Source organism: Marmota marmota, unplaced genomic scaffold (assembly GCF_001458135.2).
Source record: "Marmota marmota marmota unplaced genomic scaffold, marMar, whole genome shotgun sequence".
NCBI classification, from domain to species: Eukaryota; Metazoa; Chordata; class Mammalia; order Rodentia; family Sciuridae; genus Marmota; species Marmota marmota.
In genome coordinates, this window is record NW_025999968.1 from 63,699,185 (window position 1) to 63,719,601 (window position 20,417).

Consider the following 20,417-nt stretch of genomic DNA (forward strand, 5'->3'; position numbering starts at 1 on the left):
TGGTCACAGCAGCCCAAGCCAATCCCAGGCCCCACGGGTGCTGGGGCATTAGAACGCCCGGCCCTGAGGACAAGGGCAGGCTGCCCATGCTGACCAGAGGCCCCAAGACCTCCATCCTCAGGCCTTACACAAGGAGCAGGACGAGCCCGGAAACTTGGTGGTGCCCGAGAGTCAGGAGGTGCTCAGAAACAGATCCAAACACCAGGGCCCCCAATAATGGGGGCAGGTCAGCAGGTGGCAGGAAACCACGGCAGGTGCTCCCAGAGCCCAAGCATGAAACAACCCAGTGAGTCCCTAGGCCCTGCATCAGGGGGCTACCGTGGAAGAGACGATCTCTACACACCAGAATCCCAAATGGCTCATGCCAACCGCGGCCTTGGGCAGGAGCACAGCCCACTTCCTAGCCAGGCCCAGCCTGCACATGCCACCCACCCCATTGCAGGGCCAGTGCTGCCCTGGAGCTTTGGTCCGAAGGCACAGGGGCAGGCCTGCCTGCGTGCCAGTTCCTCTCGCTGTTAGACAAGGAAGGGAAGCGTCCTCTGGCCCGAGAGCCCTCAGACATCTTCATGCAACGACAGGGAGTGGCCCGGCCACTGGCGCCCCTCGGGAGGCTCCAGAACAGTGGATACTCAGGGCCCACTGTGTGCTGGGTGGGCCAGCCAAAGCCTGGGGGCCTCGAAGACCCAGGCACAGGAGCTGAGGACACTAAGGTCCCTGGGGGACCGTGGCCAAAGGCCACTCTGCCCTGGACCACCCATCAGTCATGTTTCTTTTCACTTTAGATGAGGCTCTGCATCTGAGGCCTTGATGGTGGGAGGGGCCAGCCTTCCCAGGGCTGGCTGATTTCTAGAGGTGGACAACGACCCATATGTGCAGAGCATGCCTTTGAGACTCACCCAACCAACCCCCACATCCCCAACAACACCTCTCCTGTCACCTCCAAGCCAGTGGACACCCAGGTCACTCAGGGAGATAGTTGTCAATAGGGACCCATGACCCAGAGCCCCAGCAGCTGGGCCACTGAATTCTGCCTGTGTACTCGGACTTGCCCCCACCTCGCCACTCCATCACAAAGCCACGGTGAGGGCCTCCTGCTCTGCCCTGGCTGCCCAGGGGCACCCACGTGGCCCTCCACATGATGGCAGGCCCCTCCTGGATCTCCCCGCTCACTGTCCCCTTACCCTGTTAGATTACCCTGGCTGTGCACCACTAACCTCATCCCACCTCGGGCTCGAGGAGTTCACTAGTGGCACTGCAGGGAGAGTTGGGTCCCACTGGCCGAGCCTGCCACTAACCCTAGTCCTGGGGTCTGGACGTGCCCAGCAAGGCTCCTGGTGCAGTTTGGAGCGGCCAGGCCCACTGAATGGCTTCTTGCTCCTGAAGGTGACCTCCAAAGGATGAGCATAATAACAATGCCCACCAGAGCCTCTCAGGGACAAGGGCAGCCAGGTCAGCTGGCCCCTTCCCCTACAGGCTTTGGGTTGGTCCCCATCCCAAGTCTCACCGACACCCACAGGAGTCTCAGAGCTTGTGGCCACCAGTTAGAGTGGATCCCTGAGTGCTCCACCCTCTATTCTGGCTCTGACCCATTAATGAGTAAGACAAAGCCCCCCCTTCTGTTCCCAGAGGACGGTGGGACAGGGCTGGGCGTGACACAGAGACCCCACCTCGGGCCCCAAGGACACCCACAGGTCTCCTGGACCCCAGGGCTAGCCCCATTTGCCACAGTGGAGGGGCTCCCTTCCCTGTTGCTGTGGCTTGCTCACTTCCTGCCCTGGGTAAATGACCTCCTGGGCTGCGTCGTGCTCAGTGGCACAGGCCAGTGCAGTTCATAGGGCCTGTGGGCTCCTCGGCCATCCCAACTGCATCCAAACCCCGCCTTCAGCCCTGTGTTTGGGGACTCGCTGATCCTTCCAAGGGAGGGTCTGAGGCCTCCAAGGCTGCCTGCCCTCTGGCGAGGAAGCGGCCCAGCCCTGGCACAGTCCTGGCCTAGAGCCCAGGCACCCTCCCTGTGGGCTCTTTCCACAGACACAGTTGGCACCTCCTGCAGGCGAGCAGAGACCCAGGCGCTCTCCACGCCCTCAAAGAGCCAGAGGTAAGGCAGAAAGGTAAACATGCTTTTAATAAGGCGACAGGTGCCCTTGACTGCGGGCGGCGGAGGGCTGCTGGGCCCCCCGGGAAGAGCGGCTGGCCACGGGAGGCCTTTGCCCGCTGCAGCACCAGCAGACCGCTTCCCCTGCGGGAGGGACACGCAGGAGCACGGCGGCCCCCGGGTTTGGAACAAACATCTTTATGGCAGGAGGGACGGGCGGTGCGGCTCACCAGGCGAAGAGCGGCTTGCTGTCCTCCTTGGAGAGCTCGCACAGGCAGTTCAGCAGCAGGAGCGAGTCTCCCAGGAACTTGGGCGGCACGATGTCAATGACCAGCTTGCGCAGCGCGGCTGGACTGCTGTGCAGCGGGTGGGCGTGCAGGTCCGGCCGCTGCTTCAGGATGCCGTAGGTGTTGATGAGGAACTCACTGAAGAGCGGGTGCACCTCGCGGCTGTAGCCCAGCCTCTCCAGCCGGGCGGTCAGCGTCAGGTGGCGATGCGTCAGCTCCCTCAGCTTCTTGTCATCCACCGAGCCGTCCAGGGACTTGATGGAGGTCTGCAGACACAGGATGGTGGGGGCCACACCCCTGCTCAGGGCCACCTCCTGGCCCAGCAGTGTGGGACGGGGTAGGGCCGCCCGGGAAGCTTAACGGAGGAATCCAGGTCCCCACCCCTCCAGCACCTCCAAAAGACGCGCCACCAGGGCCCTGCTGGGACCAAGCACAGCCTGGTGCCCACAGCAGCAGCCAGCCCCAGGATGTGCCAGGGTGCTGAGCACCCACTGGGTCAACCCCAGGATGCGCCTGTGTGACCCCACCCCCAGGTCGGCCCCAGGACGCCCGGGTGCCCAGCCCCTGAGGCAGTCAGGACCTACCTGCTTTATCTTCTCGGGGATGTTGGACACAGTGAAGCCATACAGCCGCGTCACACCAGGGAACACATAGGCCAGGATGCGCCGGTCCAGCTGGAAGGCAATCTCTCCCACGATGCGGCCATCCTTCTCTGCACCCGCAAAGCTCTGGATCTCTGCAGGAGCAGGGGGCCGGTGTGGCCAGGTCATAGCTGTCCCAAGGGATGTCCCCCCACCCTGCCTGCAGGGCAAGGGCCAACAGAGACCTCGGGCAGAGGGAGCCTTCCCTCCCACCTGCCCTCCGAAGTCCCTTGGTGGCCAGGCGCTGTGGCCCACTCCTCTGCCAGAGGCATGTGAATCGCCTCAGAAGCTGAGTGAGCCCAGCCTGCTCCTGTGAGGGCAGTTCCCGGGGTCTGCCTGCCCGTGGTCTGCCTGCCCTGTCTGGCCTCGGGGTGTTGGGGGCACTCCAAACCAGCCATGGAGATCCAGGACCTCCTCGCCACCACAGGAGTGTGAGGGGCCAAGACCAGGACCATCTCTTGCAGGACCTGGGCCTGCTGCTCACCCCTGGACAGACGTAGGCCCACCAGGGGCCAAGGCCTGTGCCAGGGCCAGATTCACAATGACGGACAGCTGTGTCAGGCAGGTGAGCCTGGATAGCTGGGCTGCGAACTTGGCTGCTGTCAAGGGGCATGGGACCACACAGGAGGAAGCTTCCACAGGGGGAGGTGGGACCCCCCACCCTGGGCCCGTAGCAGAGGTGACCAGGCACACAGGAGGCCAGGCCAGTGCTATCCAGGGACACTGTGTCAACTTCTTTGACCCTTGCAGGACCAGTCCCTCCCAAGGCAAGCATCTACACCATGTGGCCCAAAGCGTGCTCTGTGGAACACTGGGCCTGCCCGGGAGGTGCAGAAAGGTTGTGTGCGGCCAGGGTCAGCATGACCTGCCCTGCTCCCCTGCATAAGCTGCTAGAATGTGACACAGACTTCGCCTCCCCAGCCAGACACAGCAGGGCCCACCCCTGGGCCTCCTCTATGACCAGGGCTCCTCTGGCCGAGGAGGAAGAGGCCTCCGGGTGGGCAGCTGTGACAGGGCAGGAGCCAGGCTGGGGCCGGAAGATACAGGCTGCATCTGCGCCCTCCCTTGGCAGCACTTTCCGGCCTTTATAATGTGATTTGCCCACATGAAGGTCCTTTAGGGCGATCCTGAGACAGCTGCAGGAACTGAGTCCAGGGCACCTGCTACAACATTTTCATCTCCTAAGAACAAATCCTGTGCCTGATAACAACTACTCCCGCAGCCCTGGCGACCAGTGCTTGGCTTTGCCTCCCTGTGGGTCCCCCTGTTCTGCACGTTCCACATGACTTGTGGCCTTTCGACCTGGCTTCACACGCTCAGCATGGTATTCCGAGGTCCATCCTGTGTTGTAGTGCATGCCAGTGCTTCACTCCTGTTTATGGCTGAGTAGTATTCCATCATGGAGCTAGACCATACAGTTTATCTGCACCCTGGCCAGCGCGTGGGCATCTGGGCTCTTCCCACTCTGGCTAATCTGAGCATGGCTGCATGAGCATTCAAGTAAAGGCTCTCAGGTGGATGTCTGCCTTCCACTCCTGTGGGTGCACACCAAGGAACGGGGTCGTGCCATGTGGGAACACTGGGTTCAGCCTTGTGAGGACTGTGAGCTGTTTTCTCAGGGGCTTCCCCCTGGCATTCCCACCAGAGTGTATGTCCCAATTCCATTTCCCCGCCCAGGTCACTGCAGTGAAAGGCAGCTCACACAGGTCTCCCTGTATTGCGCTGATGGCCACAGACCCTGTGCACCTCTTCACCTGCCTGCTGGTCATCTGCACATCTTCTTTGGAGGGTTGTCCACCCACGCCCTTGGCTATTTTGACTAGATTACTTGTAAGAGCCCTTCCAAGAATGTGATTTTTTTAAAACATTTTTTTAGTAGTAGATGGACACAATACCTTTATTTTACTTATTTATTTTCAAGTGGTGCTGAGGATCGAACTCAGGGCCTCACACATGCTAGGCGAGTGCTCTACCACTGAGCTACGACCCCAGCCCCCAAGAATGTGATTTGCAGATACTTTCTCCCACTCTCTAGGGTGATGCTTCATTGTTTTGAAACTCTTCTTTGAAGCACAAAAGTGTTTACTCTGGGCAAAGTTGATGGAGTCCATCAGTCTCTCTGGTTGCCAATGCTGTTGGTGTCATGCCTAAGCAGGCCCTGCCAGGCCCACACTACACAGACCTTGCTCTGGGCTTCCTTTGAGGGCCACGGCTCAGGATCCTGGAGCTCTCTTGGGCATCTGATGTGTTCTGAGTTGGGTTTTGTGCGAGGTGGGGTCCCACAGCTTCCTCTGCTGGCACACGTCACCCAGCACCACTTGTTGAAGATGGTTCTTTCTCCATTGGGTTGCCTGGCACCCTTGTGGGACACCAACCACGAATGTCTGAGCTTATTTCGGGGCTCTAGATCCTTTTCCCCTGGTCTCTGTCTGTCCTTATGATGGGACCACACAACTTGATTGCTGTAGCCTGACAGGGAGTCTTAGAATCAAAAAGGTGAGTCTCCCAATTTTGTTCTCCTTTTTAAAATTGCTTTGCCCATTCTGGGTCCCTTGTATTTCCATGGGTTCAGCTTATCAAAGGTACAGCTTATCAAAATTTTGTAAAGAAGCCAGCTGGGACTTTGATAAGGATGGCATTAAATCTATAAATCAATGCAAGTTACTATGAAACAATATTAAGCCTTCTAATTCATGACCCAAGACTCACTGTCTACTTAGGTGTTTGATCACTTTTAACACTGCCTGTGGTTTTGGTGGACTTCTTTACGGAAACTGCGGACAGAGACTGCGCAGCGGCACACAGAGCAGGCGGGCGTAAGAGGGAGGTGACTCCCCATCCCAAGGAGCTGCGCTCAGGGGCCTCTGCTCGCCCCACCCCTCTGAAGCTCTAATCGGCAGATGAGACAGCTACATCTGAGATGCTCTAGAACTCCTCTCTATCCAAACTCGGCTCCCACCAGCCAGCCAAAACCTGTTCTTCAAAGAAGAAGGTCAATCCAACCAATACACCTCTAGTCCCACACCAAAGCCACCACGTCAGGAGTGAGAGATCACAGCAGCCCAAGCACATCTGCAGGGAGACGAGAAATGTTAGCAAGAACTTCAGGCCAAAAGCCCTGACAGCCTAGAGAAAATGGACCAGGTTCTTAGAAGACACAAACTACAGGCTGGGCATGATGGCCACACTGTGACCCCCAGAAGTCTGGGAGGCTAGGCAGGAGGGTCACAAGTTCAAGGCCAGCCTGAGCAACTTAGCAGGGACCTATCTCAAAATGAAAAGGGCTGGGGACGGGGTTCAGTGGCAGAGCACCTTGGCTCAATCCTCTGGCTCGAAAAGACAAACCACTGAAGCTCACTCAAGAAGAACTAGACAATTGGAATAGCCATAGATCAATAAAATGGGACTTCTCAGGGGGAAAAATTCTTAGAGAAAATTCAAGGCTCAAGTGGTTTGACTGGTGAATTCTACGAGATATTTAAGGAGTAAGTACTACAAATTTGACACAAACTCTACCAAGACAATTAAAGAGGAGGAAAGTTTCCATCTGGGTTGAGGCCAGCCATCTGATACCAACTCAGAAAATGGCATTAACAGAAGACTGCAGCCCAACATTCCTCACGAGCACAGATTCTTAACAGAATCTGGGCAAACTGGATCTCATAATACAAAAAGATGGAACACACTGTGAGCAAACAGGATCTACCTCAAGAATGCATGGTCAGTTCACATCTGAACACAGGACCTGTGTGGCGCGTATGGTGTACGACCAGGAGAAGGGGAGGTTGGACTCCAAGAGTGAGGATATGTCGAAGTAGGCTCTGCCATCACGGATGACCACAAAGAACAGATAAAAAATCAAGAAGAAGAAAGGAATAATGGTTGGCTTAGCACTCAGCAAGCAGTGTGGTTTACCATATGCTGAGGTGTGGGTGGTAGGCTGGTCTCGGGGCGGTGGGAGGTGCTGTGAGCGTAAGAGTGAGCCCAGTGGTCATCCCTCAGCTCTCTGGGACCTGCCCTCCAGTGCAGATGGGACTGTCTCTGGCCAGCTGCTTCCTGGCTCCTGGGGCCACTTGCTCTGAGAAGGGCTCCTGCCATGGCATGCTGCCTCACCAGAGGCTCACACCAGTGGTACCCCTGACCCTGGACTTAAACCTCCAGAACCATGAGCCAAAATAAACTCTCTTTACTTCATAAATACCCTGTGTGCCAGGTGTTTCATTATAGTGATGTGCAACTGACTGATACACCATGTTCACCAACCACAAAGGACAACCAAGTGCTCATCTCAATAGAGGCAGGAAAGCAACTGACAAAATCCAACATACATTCCTGACAAATAAGCAAACTAGAACTCAGAGGGAACTTCTTCAGTACAATGAAGGGCAGCTACAGACACTCAGCTAGCACCAGGCTCACTGGTGAGAGGCTGAAAGCCCCACATCAGGGAAGGCTGTCACCACTGTGTTGGCCACTGTCCAGCCCTGGTCTAGAGGAAGAGATGACAGGCACTGGGCTGGGGGCGTGCCTCAGGGGTCCAGGGCCTGCTTGGCCTGGGCAAAGCCTGGGTTCCGTCCCCAGCACCAAAAGGAAAAGGAAAAAAGAAAAAGGCACATACATTAGGAATTTTAAAAAGTCTGAAAATCTGTCTTCATTCACAACCCAATCATCTGTGTAGCTTTAAAATGCCACGGAGGAGGCTCCCGGGAAAGATGGCAGAATGGATGTGCCCTCTGCATAGCTCTGCAAGGGGCAGAAACACGCTCAGGAGAAAAAGAGGAGCTCCAGGGGGTGGGAGAGCGCAGACGCCAGGGACCCACCCAAAGCCACTAGAACAAACTAATGTTGTGCAGGATGTAAAGATTAAGCCAGAAAGATCACAGACACGTCACTCAGAACCACAAGTTTCCCCAGAGAAACAGACCAACAGGGCGTGCCCACGAAGAGGGATCTAGCTCACGGGACTGGCTCTCACATCCGAGGAGACGGTGAGCCCCAGATCAGCAAGCTGGAAACCCAGGAGACCTGAGGTGTGCGTGTGGCTCCTGCCCAAAGGCCCGCAGGCTGGACACCCAGGAAGAGTGACGTGCAGGGTCAGGACAGAGGCAGCCAGGTAGGAGTTCTCCCTGACTCTGGGGAAGGTCTGATCAGGGCTTCAACTCATGGGGTGAGGCCCACCCATGAAATCTCAACCTCCTACAAAGACACTCCCCACAGACACACCCAGAGTAAGGTCTGGCCAAATATCTGGGTTCCCATGGCCCAGTTAAGTTGGCTCATAACTATTGCAGAGTCGATACACAAAAATCCACTATGCTACTATATTCTAGAAACAGACACCAGAGGTTGATATGAGAAAGCAATTCTACCTATAATGGCATCAAAAATATGAAATACTCAGGGGTAAAATTGATGAATGTGTGCAAGACTTGTGGGGAGGAGGGAAGAAAAGGGAAGGTAGTAGCGAATGAAGCTGATCAAATTGTGTCATGTGCATGTACGAACATGGCACAAAGAACCCCACTACTGTGTTTAATCATAAAGTGACAAATAAAAGAAACAAATAAAAAATTTAAAAAACAGTTTTTTAAAAATGTTCAAGACCTGTATGTAGAGAACCACAAAACACTGTGAGAACTGTTACAGACAGTGGAGTGATACACAGAGTCCGCAGAAGATCCGTGCTGCAGAGGTGCCCTTTCTCTGCATCTTGAGCTGATTGACTTGTAGACTAGGATCCCAGTCAGAGTCACAGCAGGCTTTTTGGTAGAAATGGACAAGCCGATTCTAAAATATGTCTGGAAACTCACAGGACTCGGGAGAGCCACAACACGTGAAGAAGAGGACAAAGTCGGAGAGCCTGCATGTCCTGCAGGATTCCCAGTCTTTAAAACGACAGGACTCCGATCCAGGAGGACACAGACAGGTGGACGGAGACGCATGGAGGGTGCGGGAACAGCCTCACAGGTGCACAGACACAGATTTTCGGCAAGGAACCAGGCGGTTCAGCCACAGGGCACTGCCCCTGAGCACTGGGGCTGGAGGAGTAGACGTTTATATGTAAACCCACACCCATGCAGAAATGACTCGGACTGATCAGGGGCCCGAGTGTAAAACCTACAGCTGGAAGATGGAGGAAAGAACCTGTTACCCTGGGTTTGGCAAAGACTTTCCAAAAGTATAAACTACAAAATGTACAAACTATGGGGCTAGGATTGTGGCTCGGCGGTTCAACGCTTCCTCACACGTGTGAGGCCCTGATCCTCAGCACCACATAAAAACAATGAATAATGTAATTCTGCCACCTGGACACCAGGACAGAGGCAGCCAGGTAGGAGTTCTCCCTGACTCTGGGGAAGGTCTGATCAGGCCTTCAACTCACTGGGTGAGGGACGGAAGGTCAAGCAGGAACTCGACACCCTCAATGTGTACAGCACCCTGGGGAGCCCTGGGGAGCACTGGCACCGCAGCCCCTGCTCTGGCCTCTGCTGGCACTCCCCTGGTGACAGGTGGCACCTGCCTCAGCAGGTGAATGAGAAATTATATCCCATCTGATGCAAATGTATGGCATGTCAAGATCATTGTACTGTCATGTGTAACTAATTAAAACAAAGAAAAAAATACAAAAATAAAGCAAATATAGTAGAAATAAAAGTAACAAGAGTTTTTCTTCCCCCAAACCTCATGGAAATAGAGGAGCCCCTGACTGGGAGGCTGTGTCTAAAAACCATACCCAAATGGACCTGTATTTAGAATATTCAATGAACTCCCACAACCAGAAAGGCAAGCAACTCAGCTTTCCTGACAGGTGGGGAGACGGCCAGCAACCCTCCGGCTCTGCGTGGCTGGAGAAGCTGTGAGCGGGTTGTCGCCTGGGCCACCTGCCCGCGCCTCACCGTTGAGGTAGTAGCTCCGCCTGGTCCTGTCCCCGGTGGGCAGGCTGCTCTCCGAGAAGCACACCTTCTTGGGTCGCACCATCTCCCTGGGCTCGAGCAGCGTCTTGTCCACCAGTGGGTCCTGCAGGGGGCTCAGGAGCGGAGACAGCTTCCTGTCGGGGCCCCGGGCGTGCAGCTCTGGCGCACCAATGAAGGCCTTGAAGGTCACCTGGGAGGAGGTTGCACAGCCTGGGGAGGCTTCGTCCTCGCTGGAGAGGGGGGCGTGCGAGCACAGCAGGTCCTCCAGGGAGGACGTCTGCATCTGGGAGGGTGTGTCGGGGACACTGCTGAACCTCCCGACGTCTGCACCTGGGTGGAAGGAAAGGGCCGGAAGGTCAAGCAGGAACTCGACACCCTCAATGTGTACAGCACCCTGGGGAGCCCTGGGGAGCACTGGCACCGCAGCCCCTGCTCTGGCCCCTGCTGGCACTCCCCTGGTGACAGGTGGCACCTGCCTCAGCAGGCCTCACACTCAGGGCCACATCCTGCAATGACTTCCACCCACCTTTCTAATTTGTCACAAATGGTGTCATTCTGTGTGTTAATGTCTGAGAGCAGTCCATGATCAGCCACCTGCACACAGTGACTTCTGACCATGATTGTGAAGTCCCAGCTGTAGGAAGCCTCCCTGGACACACCTCCTTGCCCACAGTGCAGGCCCTCCCTGGTCAGCTCCTGGGCTCAGGTGAGAGGCATTTGACTTTCAAGCCCCATCTCCCAGGGGTCAAATTCAGCTTAACTCTTATTGCTTCTGAGGACCTTTGCTGCCTGCATTCTCCTAGCAATAAAGGAAAGGTGCACTTGACAAACTATATTTTAAGAGTTATATCAAAAAAGTGTGTCTTAAAATGAGCATATTCAGGTACTGGCTATTTTACTCTCAAAAAATATTTTCCAAGGTAAAAAAAAAAATGTTCAAAGGATGAAAATTCATCAAGATCCTGCTCCATCTTCCCAGAGGAGGCTGGTCAGAGCCCCTCCACAGACCCTCTTCACACTAAGAAAGGGTACCGTGTACATGCACCACCTGGAAATGTCAATACAAGGAGAGTTCCTCTGGGAGATGATTTTTACATGATTTAATAAGAAGTAGAAAACAGGGGCTGGGGATGTGGCTCAAGTGGTAGAGTGCTCGCCTAGCATGCGTGAGGTACTGGGTTCGATTCTCAGTACCACATAAAAAAATAAAATAAAGATATTTTAAAAAAGATTAAAAAAAAAAGAAGTAGAAAACATAAATGGGCCAATAAACAAAGAAGAAATATCTAAATCTTATAAGTAAATAATTATAAATAATTATTCCCTGAAGGAATGCAGGCCCAGGCAGTCTGTGGTAGATTCTTTCAGGTTCCCCAGCAGTGTATAATCCCTATAGAAGCTGAGTTGGAACACTAAAAAAATAAAAAAATGAAAGATGTGCAACTAAGGTTTAAAAAAAAATGTGGCACAATTCTGACATCAAGAAAATTTGTCAAAAATCTGAATCAAATTCCCACAAAGATAATCCCCAGAAAGGAAAGTGGTCTAGGTTCACGTAGAGAGTACAGAAAACAGACTCGCAAAACGTGTCCAAGGACATCCAGGGCAGTGGAAGCTCAACAGGCTCCCAGGACCACAGGAGCAGCTGCCTCTCAGCGGCTTGCGTTCTTCACAAATAAGGGCTGGGAGGCCTCTTCCCCTGCGCCCAACTGTGCCCACGCCCAAGCAGCTGGGGCCATCGGTCACTGCCCACAGGTGGCCAGGACAGTGCAGCAGCAGCCCCTCTGCCCCCAGGGAAGAAGCCCCATGAAAGTCACAGCCAGCCAGCATTCTGAGCAGTGAGGACAGACACCGAAACAAGGAACCACTTAGAACAGCCATCTGTGCATCCTGGGGCTGTGGAAGGGGAGACCTGAGACGACAGACTGGAACCCAGAGGAGAGCACTCAGTGGAGAGCTGCCGATGGCAGACCATGTGGGTCCTGCAGCCTCCCAGGCCCCAGGTTTCCTGCCGCGCTCCACGGGGCTCTGCTCACCAACAGGAGCCGCCATGCTGCAGAGGGCCTCTGGTGCTGTGCTTAAGGCTGCCACACATACCTCCTGTGAATCTAGTGGCAACAGCAGAGATGCAGTGTGAGAAAGACCGGAGACCAAGAACCAAACGGCTCTGTGTACCAACAGCATGTAAAGCCCTCCTGGGGTACTGAGAAGACACAGGTAGGAACACCATAAAAATGTACCCCAAGATTTACTTCTGCCTTCCAAACCATGATCCTGCTTGTAGAAACAGAAATCCTAAGAAAATAACCCTGATTTTTTAAGAAACACCTGTCTGCAGTGTTACCTTGGGGGAAAAAAAAGAATTTTCATTTCAAAAAGAAGAGAGTTCATTCAGCTACGGCTCATCTGACTCTGCGGCCTGCACAGCCAGTTTAAAACACATTTGCAGCCCAGGAATGATCCTGTCTGAAGCTAAAGGGGTGCTAGAACTCACAGCCACTGAGCTCAGCAACACTTGACCAGCCACGGTGCCGATAGCGTGCAGTGAGGAGCCGGGCATTGCTCAGCTCTGGACAAGTCCCAGGAGGCACAAGTGGAGTGGGGAACCAGAATGACCCAGAGAGAAAGAGGGGGCAGCCTGCGGGGAGGGAGGTCGCAGGAATGTGTCTTGTTGGCTCTTGCGCCGAGGAGAAGATCTACTGGGGAGGCCCTGATCACTTGTCCTCCAAGCAGACACTGGCATCTGTGATGCTGAATGAGGAGACAAGGTCGCAGGGCACCCTCCTGCTCCTGGGAGCCCTTGGCAGTGATGTTTCAAGACGCACTTAGGGACATCCCTGGCACCAGGTCAGAGAGGGCAGGTGTGGTTGCTCACAGCTCCACCATCTGTGGTCCCAGAGGACTGGAATGGTGCTGCCCATCACAGCGCCCAACATCAAACTGCACTGCAGACACGGAGGAGGACCAGTGGACAGCAAGGGTGGGGTGGGTGTTAAGGGGTCGAATCATGAACATGATCTTGCTGAGGTAAACCAAAAGGACAGACAGATTCACTCCTGCATGTCCATCAGGAGTGCCAGAGGAAGCTCATCAGCATGGGTTAGCTGCCCATGGGGTGAGACCAGGAAGCAGACACATGTCTAACTTCTATGTTGTGGCACTTTAGAAAAACAGGTTTGGGGGCTGGCATTGTGGCTCAGCGGTAGAGCACTTGCCTAGCATGTGCAAGGTCCTAGGTTCGATCCTCAGCACCACATAAAAATAAGGACATTGTGTTCAACTACAACTAAAAAAATAAATATTATTAAAAAAAAAAAGAAAAGAAAAACAGGTTTTGAATATACATCCTGGTTTGAAAGCAGATATCAGGGGACTTCTGGACGTGCAGCCACAGCTGCGCCTTTGTGACGCTGCGTTCCTTCTCATCTGTAAACTTCCTGTGTTCAAGCACTCGATTTGGCTTTCCAAACTCTAGTCCCCAGTCATGGTTGTGCCATTGCTGGACGACCCTGCCATGGGTCTGCAAGGGCTGGGGGCGGGGGTGGCTAGGCCTGAGCGAGCCCCAGACCCCAGGCTCATACCTAGACACCTGCCCAGATGTTGTGGAGGTGAGAGACCAGCTCTGTCCAGGCCCTGCCTTTGCATGTTGAGCTGCCTGACTGAAGCCCACAGCCAGCCTGAGCCGTATGAACCTTGGCACACTCCCTGTGGCCGGGCTCCCACGCTCTGTGGGAAATTTGGTGGCCTCCGACTGTGGCCCCCTGAGCCTGGAGTCCAACAAGATGCAGGCTTGCTGAAGGTGCTGAAGGACAAGGGTGCTGGCCCCAGCCGGGAGATGTGGCAGGAGGCTTGTGGGCCTCTTACAGCAGTCAGCACTCAGGCCTTCGCAGCCTCCGCAGCCTCCGCAGCCTCCCACAGTCTGGGGTCCGAGTGTCCACAAACTTGACACTGGCACTGCAGTGTGCCACAGTGGCCCAGGAAACATCCTGGCCTCTCAGCCCCTCCCCAGTGGTGCTATCTCCATCCTACACCCCTACCCCCTGCACGAAGCCCCTGTTGTGGGTCCCCTGGGACTGAAGGGGCCAGAGGCCTTGCCCACAGCTGGACCATGCAGGACACCATGTCCAGTGCTGAGCATGAGCAGAGGAGGGTGGCAGATACCCAGGTGGACTCCAGGAAGTGACCACAGCAAATGTAGGCCCAGGGAGGCCCTAGTCAGTACACACTGGCCTCCAGGGCCTCCCACGGAAGCTGGCCATAGACTGGCCAGATGGTTGCACTCGCAGACAGCAGGGTCCACAGGGCCGGCCTGCCTGGTTGGGCCACAATGCTCAGGCAGCCTGGGGGTTCTTCCCACTGTCCACCATCCCAACCCAAGGCCAAGGCCACATGCCCCAGCTGCACCCAAAAGGGAACTTCTCTCTCAAAACATTTGAAACAGAACCAGAGAGCAATCAGCAGAAAGCAATAAAAACCCTCATTTGATTTTTCTGTAAAATGCCATAGGAGGCTGGAGCCAAACTGTGTGGCAAGGCTACAGAGCCACAGCCTCCCACGCACTCACCCCACGAGGCCCCACAGGCTCTGAGGGGCAGACGCCGTCCCTGGGCACCAGGTCCCAAGAACCCTGTGGGCTGACGGTGTGAGGTGGGCGTGACACAGCAGAGGTGTGAAGCTTGTGAGGGGAGGCCCTGCACCTGTGAGAAGCTCTCTGGGGCCAGTCCCTCGGGGACTGGGGGGAGCAAGTGGGGGACGTGGCGGGGAGTACTGCCAGGCAGAGTGGCCCTCGTGGCTCAGAGCCACAGGCGCCACCTGCCCGCTCCAGCCACAGTGCTGCTCTGACATGGCCATCGAAGGCAGCCCTGGACCCACTCAGGTGGCCAGCCACTGACCGTGCTCCAGGCGTGGACCCTGGGAGGGTGGGGAGGTGCCCACCCAAGTTGGAGGCCCCCGGCCCCGGCCCCCACGGCCTGGGGGCTGCGCCTCACCTGCACACCCGGGGGAGCAGGCCTCAGGGTAGGCGGGGCCCCGGGGGAAGAGGGGCGCGCGGCCCCCGCGGCTGCAGCTCTCCTGGCAGCTCTCGCTGAGCAGCCGCTTCAGCATCTGGTTCTCCTTCATCAGCCGCACCTGCTTCTTCAGGTCCGCGTTCTCGCTCATGAGCCTGTTCATCAGCTCGCTGCCCTCAGCCATGGCGCGTCCTCCGTGCTCACGTGTAGGCCTGCGGCCCCATGGAGATGGAAGTCCAGAGCTCCCAGACCTACAGAAGCCACCCAAGACCCTGGAGTTCCAGGGCAGCCGCCTTCCGCAGCCTTGTGATGTCGCTCCCTTAAAGAGACAGTGCCACCACCATCGGGGCCCCAGACGGGGTGGTGCCTGGCAGGCAGACGTCCACTGGGGCTGGCCCTTGGGATCCACACTTGAGGAAGGGCAGGCAGCGGGGGCCAAAAGGGGACAACAACGTGATTCACTGAACTGTCACTGACTGAAGACTCCGAGGCAGGGGATCAGGCCCTCTGGACCAACTAGGGGAGAGCTGGGGTACACTGACTGGGTCCCCCAGGAGAGGCTCTGACCTCAGTCAGTGACCACCTGGAAACCTGCCCTGCACTGCCTCTCCAGTGGCCAGGGAAGGCACTGGACAGGGCTGTTTCTGCCTTGGAAGGCACCAAGGGCATCTTGCCTTGTTGGGTGAATTCCACACCCACACCTTCCCTCTCCACAGCTGGAGCCTCCGCACCCAGCCCACGAGCAGCAGGTTGGTAGCTGGGTCACAGGCCTGACCAGCCGCCAGCATGCTGGCCAGGACCCACTACCCTTTCCAGATGCCACTGGACTCAGCTTATTACTGTTTGTGCTTAAAAGGGAATTGATAGGGTCTTTTTCTCCTCCCGTCCTGGCCTGGTTTATAACAGCGCCTTATAGAATGAGGACACTCTATTTGGGATGTGTTAGATGACTCCTTTCTTAAATGTTTGACAGAATTTACCAGAGAAGGCATCTAGGCCTAGATTTCTCCTGGAAGTTTTAGGGTTCTAATTCCGTTTCTTTGATATGAGGATACTTGGCTGCCTTTTCTTCTTGGGTCCATTTTGATGACTTTCTCAAAGAACTTGCCCTTGCTGTCCACCTGAGTCACCCTCAAGGACAGGCAGATAAGCCAGGTAGGGAGACAGAGAGGACCGTGGGGAAGCAGCGCTGGGGCCTCTTCACAAAGACCCACAGCCGTGCAACGGGAGCTGTGAACTCAGAAGGCAAGCAGGGTGCACAGATGGCCAGGGCACTGCCAAAAGGTCAAGGCCCAGCCTCTGTGCGCAAGGTGGCCTTTCCACCATGCCTGGCAGCAGGCCATTTCCTGTCCTGCACAATCAGACTTGGAATGGGCTGCAGAATCCGCTCAGGTGGCAGCTTCTGGCTCCATGGACCTGTCACCAGACCTGCCGCCTCCTGCATGGGACCTCTGCTCTTCCTTTGCTCCCGCTGGCCTAGGCTTCCTGGTTGGGAGTGTGGGTCCTGGCTTAATCTTTCTTACTGTTCGTTTTGGCTACGTCACACCGTTTTGGTGTCATGTTTTTATTTTCATTCAGCTTAAGTCTTTTCTGTTTTCCCTTGTGCTCACTTTATTTTACTTATTTTTGGTACTGGGGATTGAACCCACGGGTGCTTAGCCACTGAGCCACATCCCCAGCCCTTTTTTTTATAGAGACAGGGTCTCACTGAGTTGCACAGGGCCTTGCTGAGTTGCCCTGGGTGGACTTGAACTTGTGATCCTCCTGCCTCAGCCTCCCGAGCTGTTGGGATTACAGGAATGCACCACCATGCCCAGCTCTTCATTTCAATGAGCTCCAGCCAATCCATTATTTTCTTCGTGGATGATGCGTTTGGAGTGGTACCTAGAATGTCATTGACAAACCCAGGGTCACCTAGGTTCTGTCATCTTCTAGGAGTTTTATAGTCTTCACATTTAGGTCTGAGATACACTTGATTTTTGTGAAGGGTTCATGGTTTACGTCTAGATTCACTTTCTGCTGAAGACTCCTTTCTCCATTGGATGGGCCCACCCCTGGGCTCCCTGTCCTGCCACTGCTGCCACAGTTGTGAGTCTCCAAATGGGAGTGCAGTCCTCCAATGTGGCTCGCACCTCGCCTTTCGCCATAGATCATTCAAGTGTGTTATTTGATGTCCAAATATTTGAGATTTTCTGAATCTTCTGCCATTGAGTCCTTGCTTAATTCCATTATGCTCAGCACACTCTGTATAGTTCCAGCCCTTTTTAGTTCTGTGAGACTCAAGACCTGACTGATGTCCTGCCTAGGTGAACGGTCCAGGAGCACTGGAGTGTGTCTCCAAAGGCAGGCCCAGTAGGCCACAGCCCTGGTAAGCACACACTGGTGATGATGTCCCGGTCTGTCCTCTGAACCTGAGTCCATCAGTTGCTGAGACAGGTGCTGAGGTCTCCCAGGACCCCTGTCAGTCTAGTTCCCTGTCTGGTCTGAGCACTTGCTTCGTGTATGTTGAAGAGGTCAGGAGCAGGTACGTCTAGGGGTGTTATGCCCTTCCTATATTGACCCTCTCTACTTCTGGTATTATTTCTTGTCCTAACCTCTCCTGTGGTGTTAACATAGTGCTTCTGTTTATAACTACTGTCTTTTTCATTTGTTCTTTTTAGATATACATGACAGTAGGACAACGTATTTTGACATAGTATACATATACGGAGTATTCGTCTAATTTAGATCCCATTCTTGTGGTAGTAAGGAAAGACACTAGAGTGATCACTGTTTTTATGTTATCTAGTTTTCTAAACATTCACTCTTTTTTGAGACAGGGCCTCACTATATTGCTGAGGCTGGCCTCAATCTTTTAATCCTCCTGCCTCAGCTTCCCAAGCAGCTGGGATTTCAGGTGTGCACCCACAGCACCGGCTTAAACTTTTACTTTTAACCTGTCTCTAAAAATTTATTTTGGACAACTGTCGTGTTCCACGACTAAACACTCAAGTTCATTCCAGGTGAACTGGGCTGAATGAAATAATCACAGAGACAGAGAAATACCTTTTTCTCTGGTCCTGTGACAGCTCCAATGACCTTAGGAGTCCATGGAAAGAGAGAGAGGAGCACATGCTGAACCCTTTTATTGGGGAGAAACCATTCAAATGAGGCAAGGGGTACGATTACAAAGGAACAGGTAAGCGTCGCTTAACTCCTCTGGGTGCCGCCTACTCCCAGGGCCACACCTTGTTATCCAAGGGAGGGAAAAGCCTGAGTCACCAATCGTGGCACTACACACACACCAGACTACAGTGATCCTTCAGATCCTGGTGGTGCTTCAGAATTGAAAGGTGCGTGGACTTGGAGTGGCTTCCCACGGACTACTCATAGAGACAGGCCGTGCTCTCCATCCAAGGGCCAATGTCTGTTCTTCAGTAGGAGCACGTAGATCTTACGATTAATAAAACACTTAAAAGGGGGCTGGGGATGTAGCTCAGTCGGTAGGGGGCTGGCCTCACATGCACAAGGCCCAGGGTTCAATCCCCAGCACCACACACACAAAAACAAAACTCTTGAAAGGATCAGTCTGTCTCCATCTCATTAGGAGCTGAGTTCCCCTCTGGCCTTTGTTCTTTTCCTGCCTCCTTTTGAATTATTTTGTTCCTTCCTGAGCGAACTTTGAAGGGGTTTGTGACAGGGTTCACCTTGGTCACCTCTGACTTGCTGCAGCCTACTTCTCAGTAATAAACTATTTGTAACCTACCTCTTTTCATTCGAGTGGGGATCCAGCACTGTGTGCTCCCTCCCTCCCTGGGCAGCCTGTCTGTTCCTGTTTTCATAGCTCCTTGTTAAAAACCCCACTTGTTGAGAGCCACAGCCGAAGGGGCCCCAGCAAACTTCCACCTGCCGGCTGATGATTGGCTCACAGCGGCCCCAGCAACATCTAGCTGATTGGCTCCTCTGCGGTGATGCTCATTGGGCTGTTTCCCTGCCCTTTCAGACCACGGAGCTGCTCATTGGGGGACTTTTTTGGCTCCGCCCACGTGACCCAGCCAATCGGCCTCAAGAGCAGGAGGATTGTGGGAGGTGGAGAGAAGCTGGTGGGGAGAGAGAGGCTTGTGGGAAGCCGGTGGTGGCAGTTGAGGCTCTGAGGGTTTTTCCTGAGAGGCTGTTTTGTTTGGCGTGTGTGGTTCTAAAAATAAAGTTAGTTTCTTTTGACAAGTGGCTCCTGATTGTGCCCAGCCAGACTGCGGCATTTGGTGGGCCGCACGGGGAGCGACTGAGGGTAAGTGAACTGCTCGCCCCTGAGGGCAGGGCGAGAGGATGGGTAGCCATTTTAAGATTCCTCTTTTGTTTTGCTTCACTTTTGTTTTAAGTTGCCTGTCCCTGGAGATGTGTAAGATGGAAGAAAAACCGCTCACATCTGAGGAACAGATAGGGAGAAAGGACGGATGGACATTTCAGGAGGCTATTATAATGATTTTGTGTTGTTCCAATTTTGTTTCACTCTGTTTCAGTTTTGTTAGGCGTCATCTTGTTGGGTTGTATTATAGTAGAAATACGGGATCAGAAATTAGTAAAAAACAAACTGAAAGAGTGTTAAGTAAATTGTTAGAGGAAGGAGGCATCTCAGTAAAATCAAGAACAATCAGGGCATACGTTGATACAATACAAAAATGTAGCCCATGGCTTTTTAAGGAGGAGTTGTTAAATATATCACAATGGAACCATCATGGTGAAGATTTAAAAAGAATAGAAAAGAAAAGCCCAGGGACTCTGCCAGTTGGCACATTGCCATTGTGGACGTTCATATCTTGTTTGCTTAGTCCAAAGCCTTCAGTTCAGACAATGGTAGAGGAAGAAGAAGACATAATGATTCAAGTAAAAGAGAAGGTCTCTCAAGTTAGTCAGACAGAGGAAAAGATTCAAGTAAAAGAGAAGGCCTCTCAAGCTAGTCAGACAGAGAAAGAAAGTGTAAAACAGAAAAAGCCATCAGGGGGAAAGTTACAACAGGAGACTGCTACTAACACCTTTCTATCACCAGAGGACGTAAGTGTCCAACTAACAAGGCCACCTCCATATGCTGGGAGGTCCCCAACCCCCGCAGTTGATAGTTGGGATCCTGAGACAAGATCTCAAATATTAACATGCCCTGTATTTGAGGCAGGAGGGCAGCGATTTTACCAAGTTTTAAATTTCAAAACAGTGAAGCAGCTAAAAGAGGCTGTAACAACCTATGGTCCTCAAGCACCCTTCACTGTAAGCATGGTCGAATCCATTAACAACTTGAACATGACGCCAGCAGATTGGGCTAATATGTGTAAAGCTGTGCTAAATGGAGGACAATACCTGTTATGGAAGGTTGCCAATGAGGAATTTTGCAAGGAGACGGCTAGGCGAAATGCAGCAGCTGGTTATCCTCAGAGAAATCTAGATATGTTGTTAGGAAAGGGACCTTATGAGGATCAGCAGCAACAAATTGCATATGATCCTGG

The 20,417-nt window shown here is 53.8% G+C and overlaps 1 protein-coding gene and 1 long non-coding RNA gene across 2 annotated transcripts; one reads left to right on the top strand and one right to left on the bottom strand.

Moving 5' to 3' along the window:
* Positions 1 to 2,103: 2,103 nt before the first annotated feature.
* On the bottom strand, positions 2,104 to 18,779 carry Spatc1l (spermatogenesis and centriole associated 1 like). Its single transcript, XM_015478873.2, has 4 exons — positions 14,923 to 18,779; positions 9,917 to 10,264; positions 2,964 to 3,115; positions 2,104 to 2,645 (listed from the first exon to the last, which is right to left on the bottom strand). Exons 1-4 carry the CDS (start codon positions 15,122 to 15,124, stop codon positions 2,319 to 2,321), a joined length of 1,029 nt encoding a protein of 342 aa, XP_015334359.1. The 5' UTR covers positions 15,125 to 18,779; the 3' UTR covers positions 2,104 to 2,318.
* Positions 6,714 to 9,633, top strand: LOC125617000. The gene is made up of 2 exons (XR_007347866.1): positions 6,714 to 8,133; positions 8,833 to 9,633. It is a non-coding gene; the product is annotated as an uncharacterized LOC125617000 (long non-coding RNA).
* Positions 18,780 to 20,417: the final 1,638 nt, after the last annotated feature.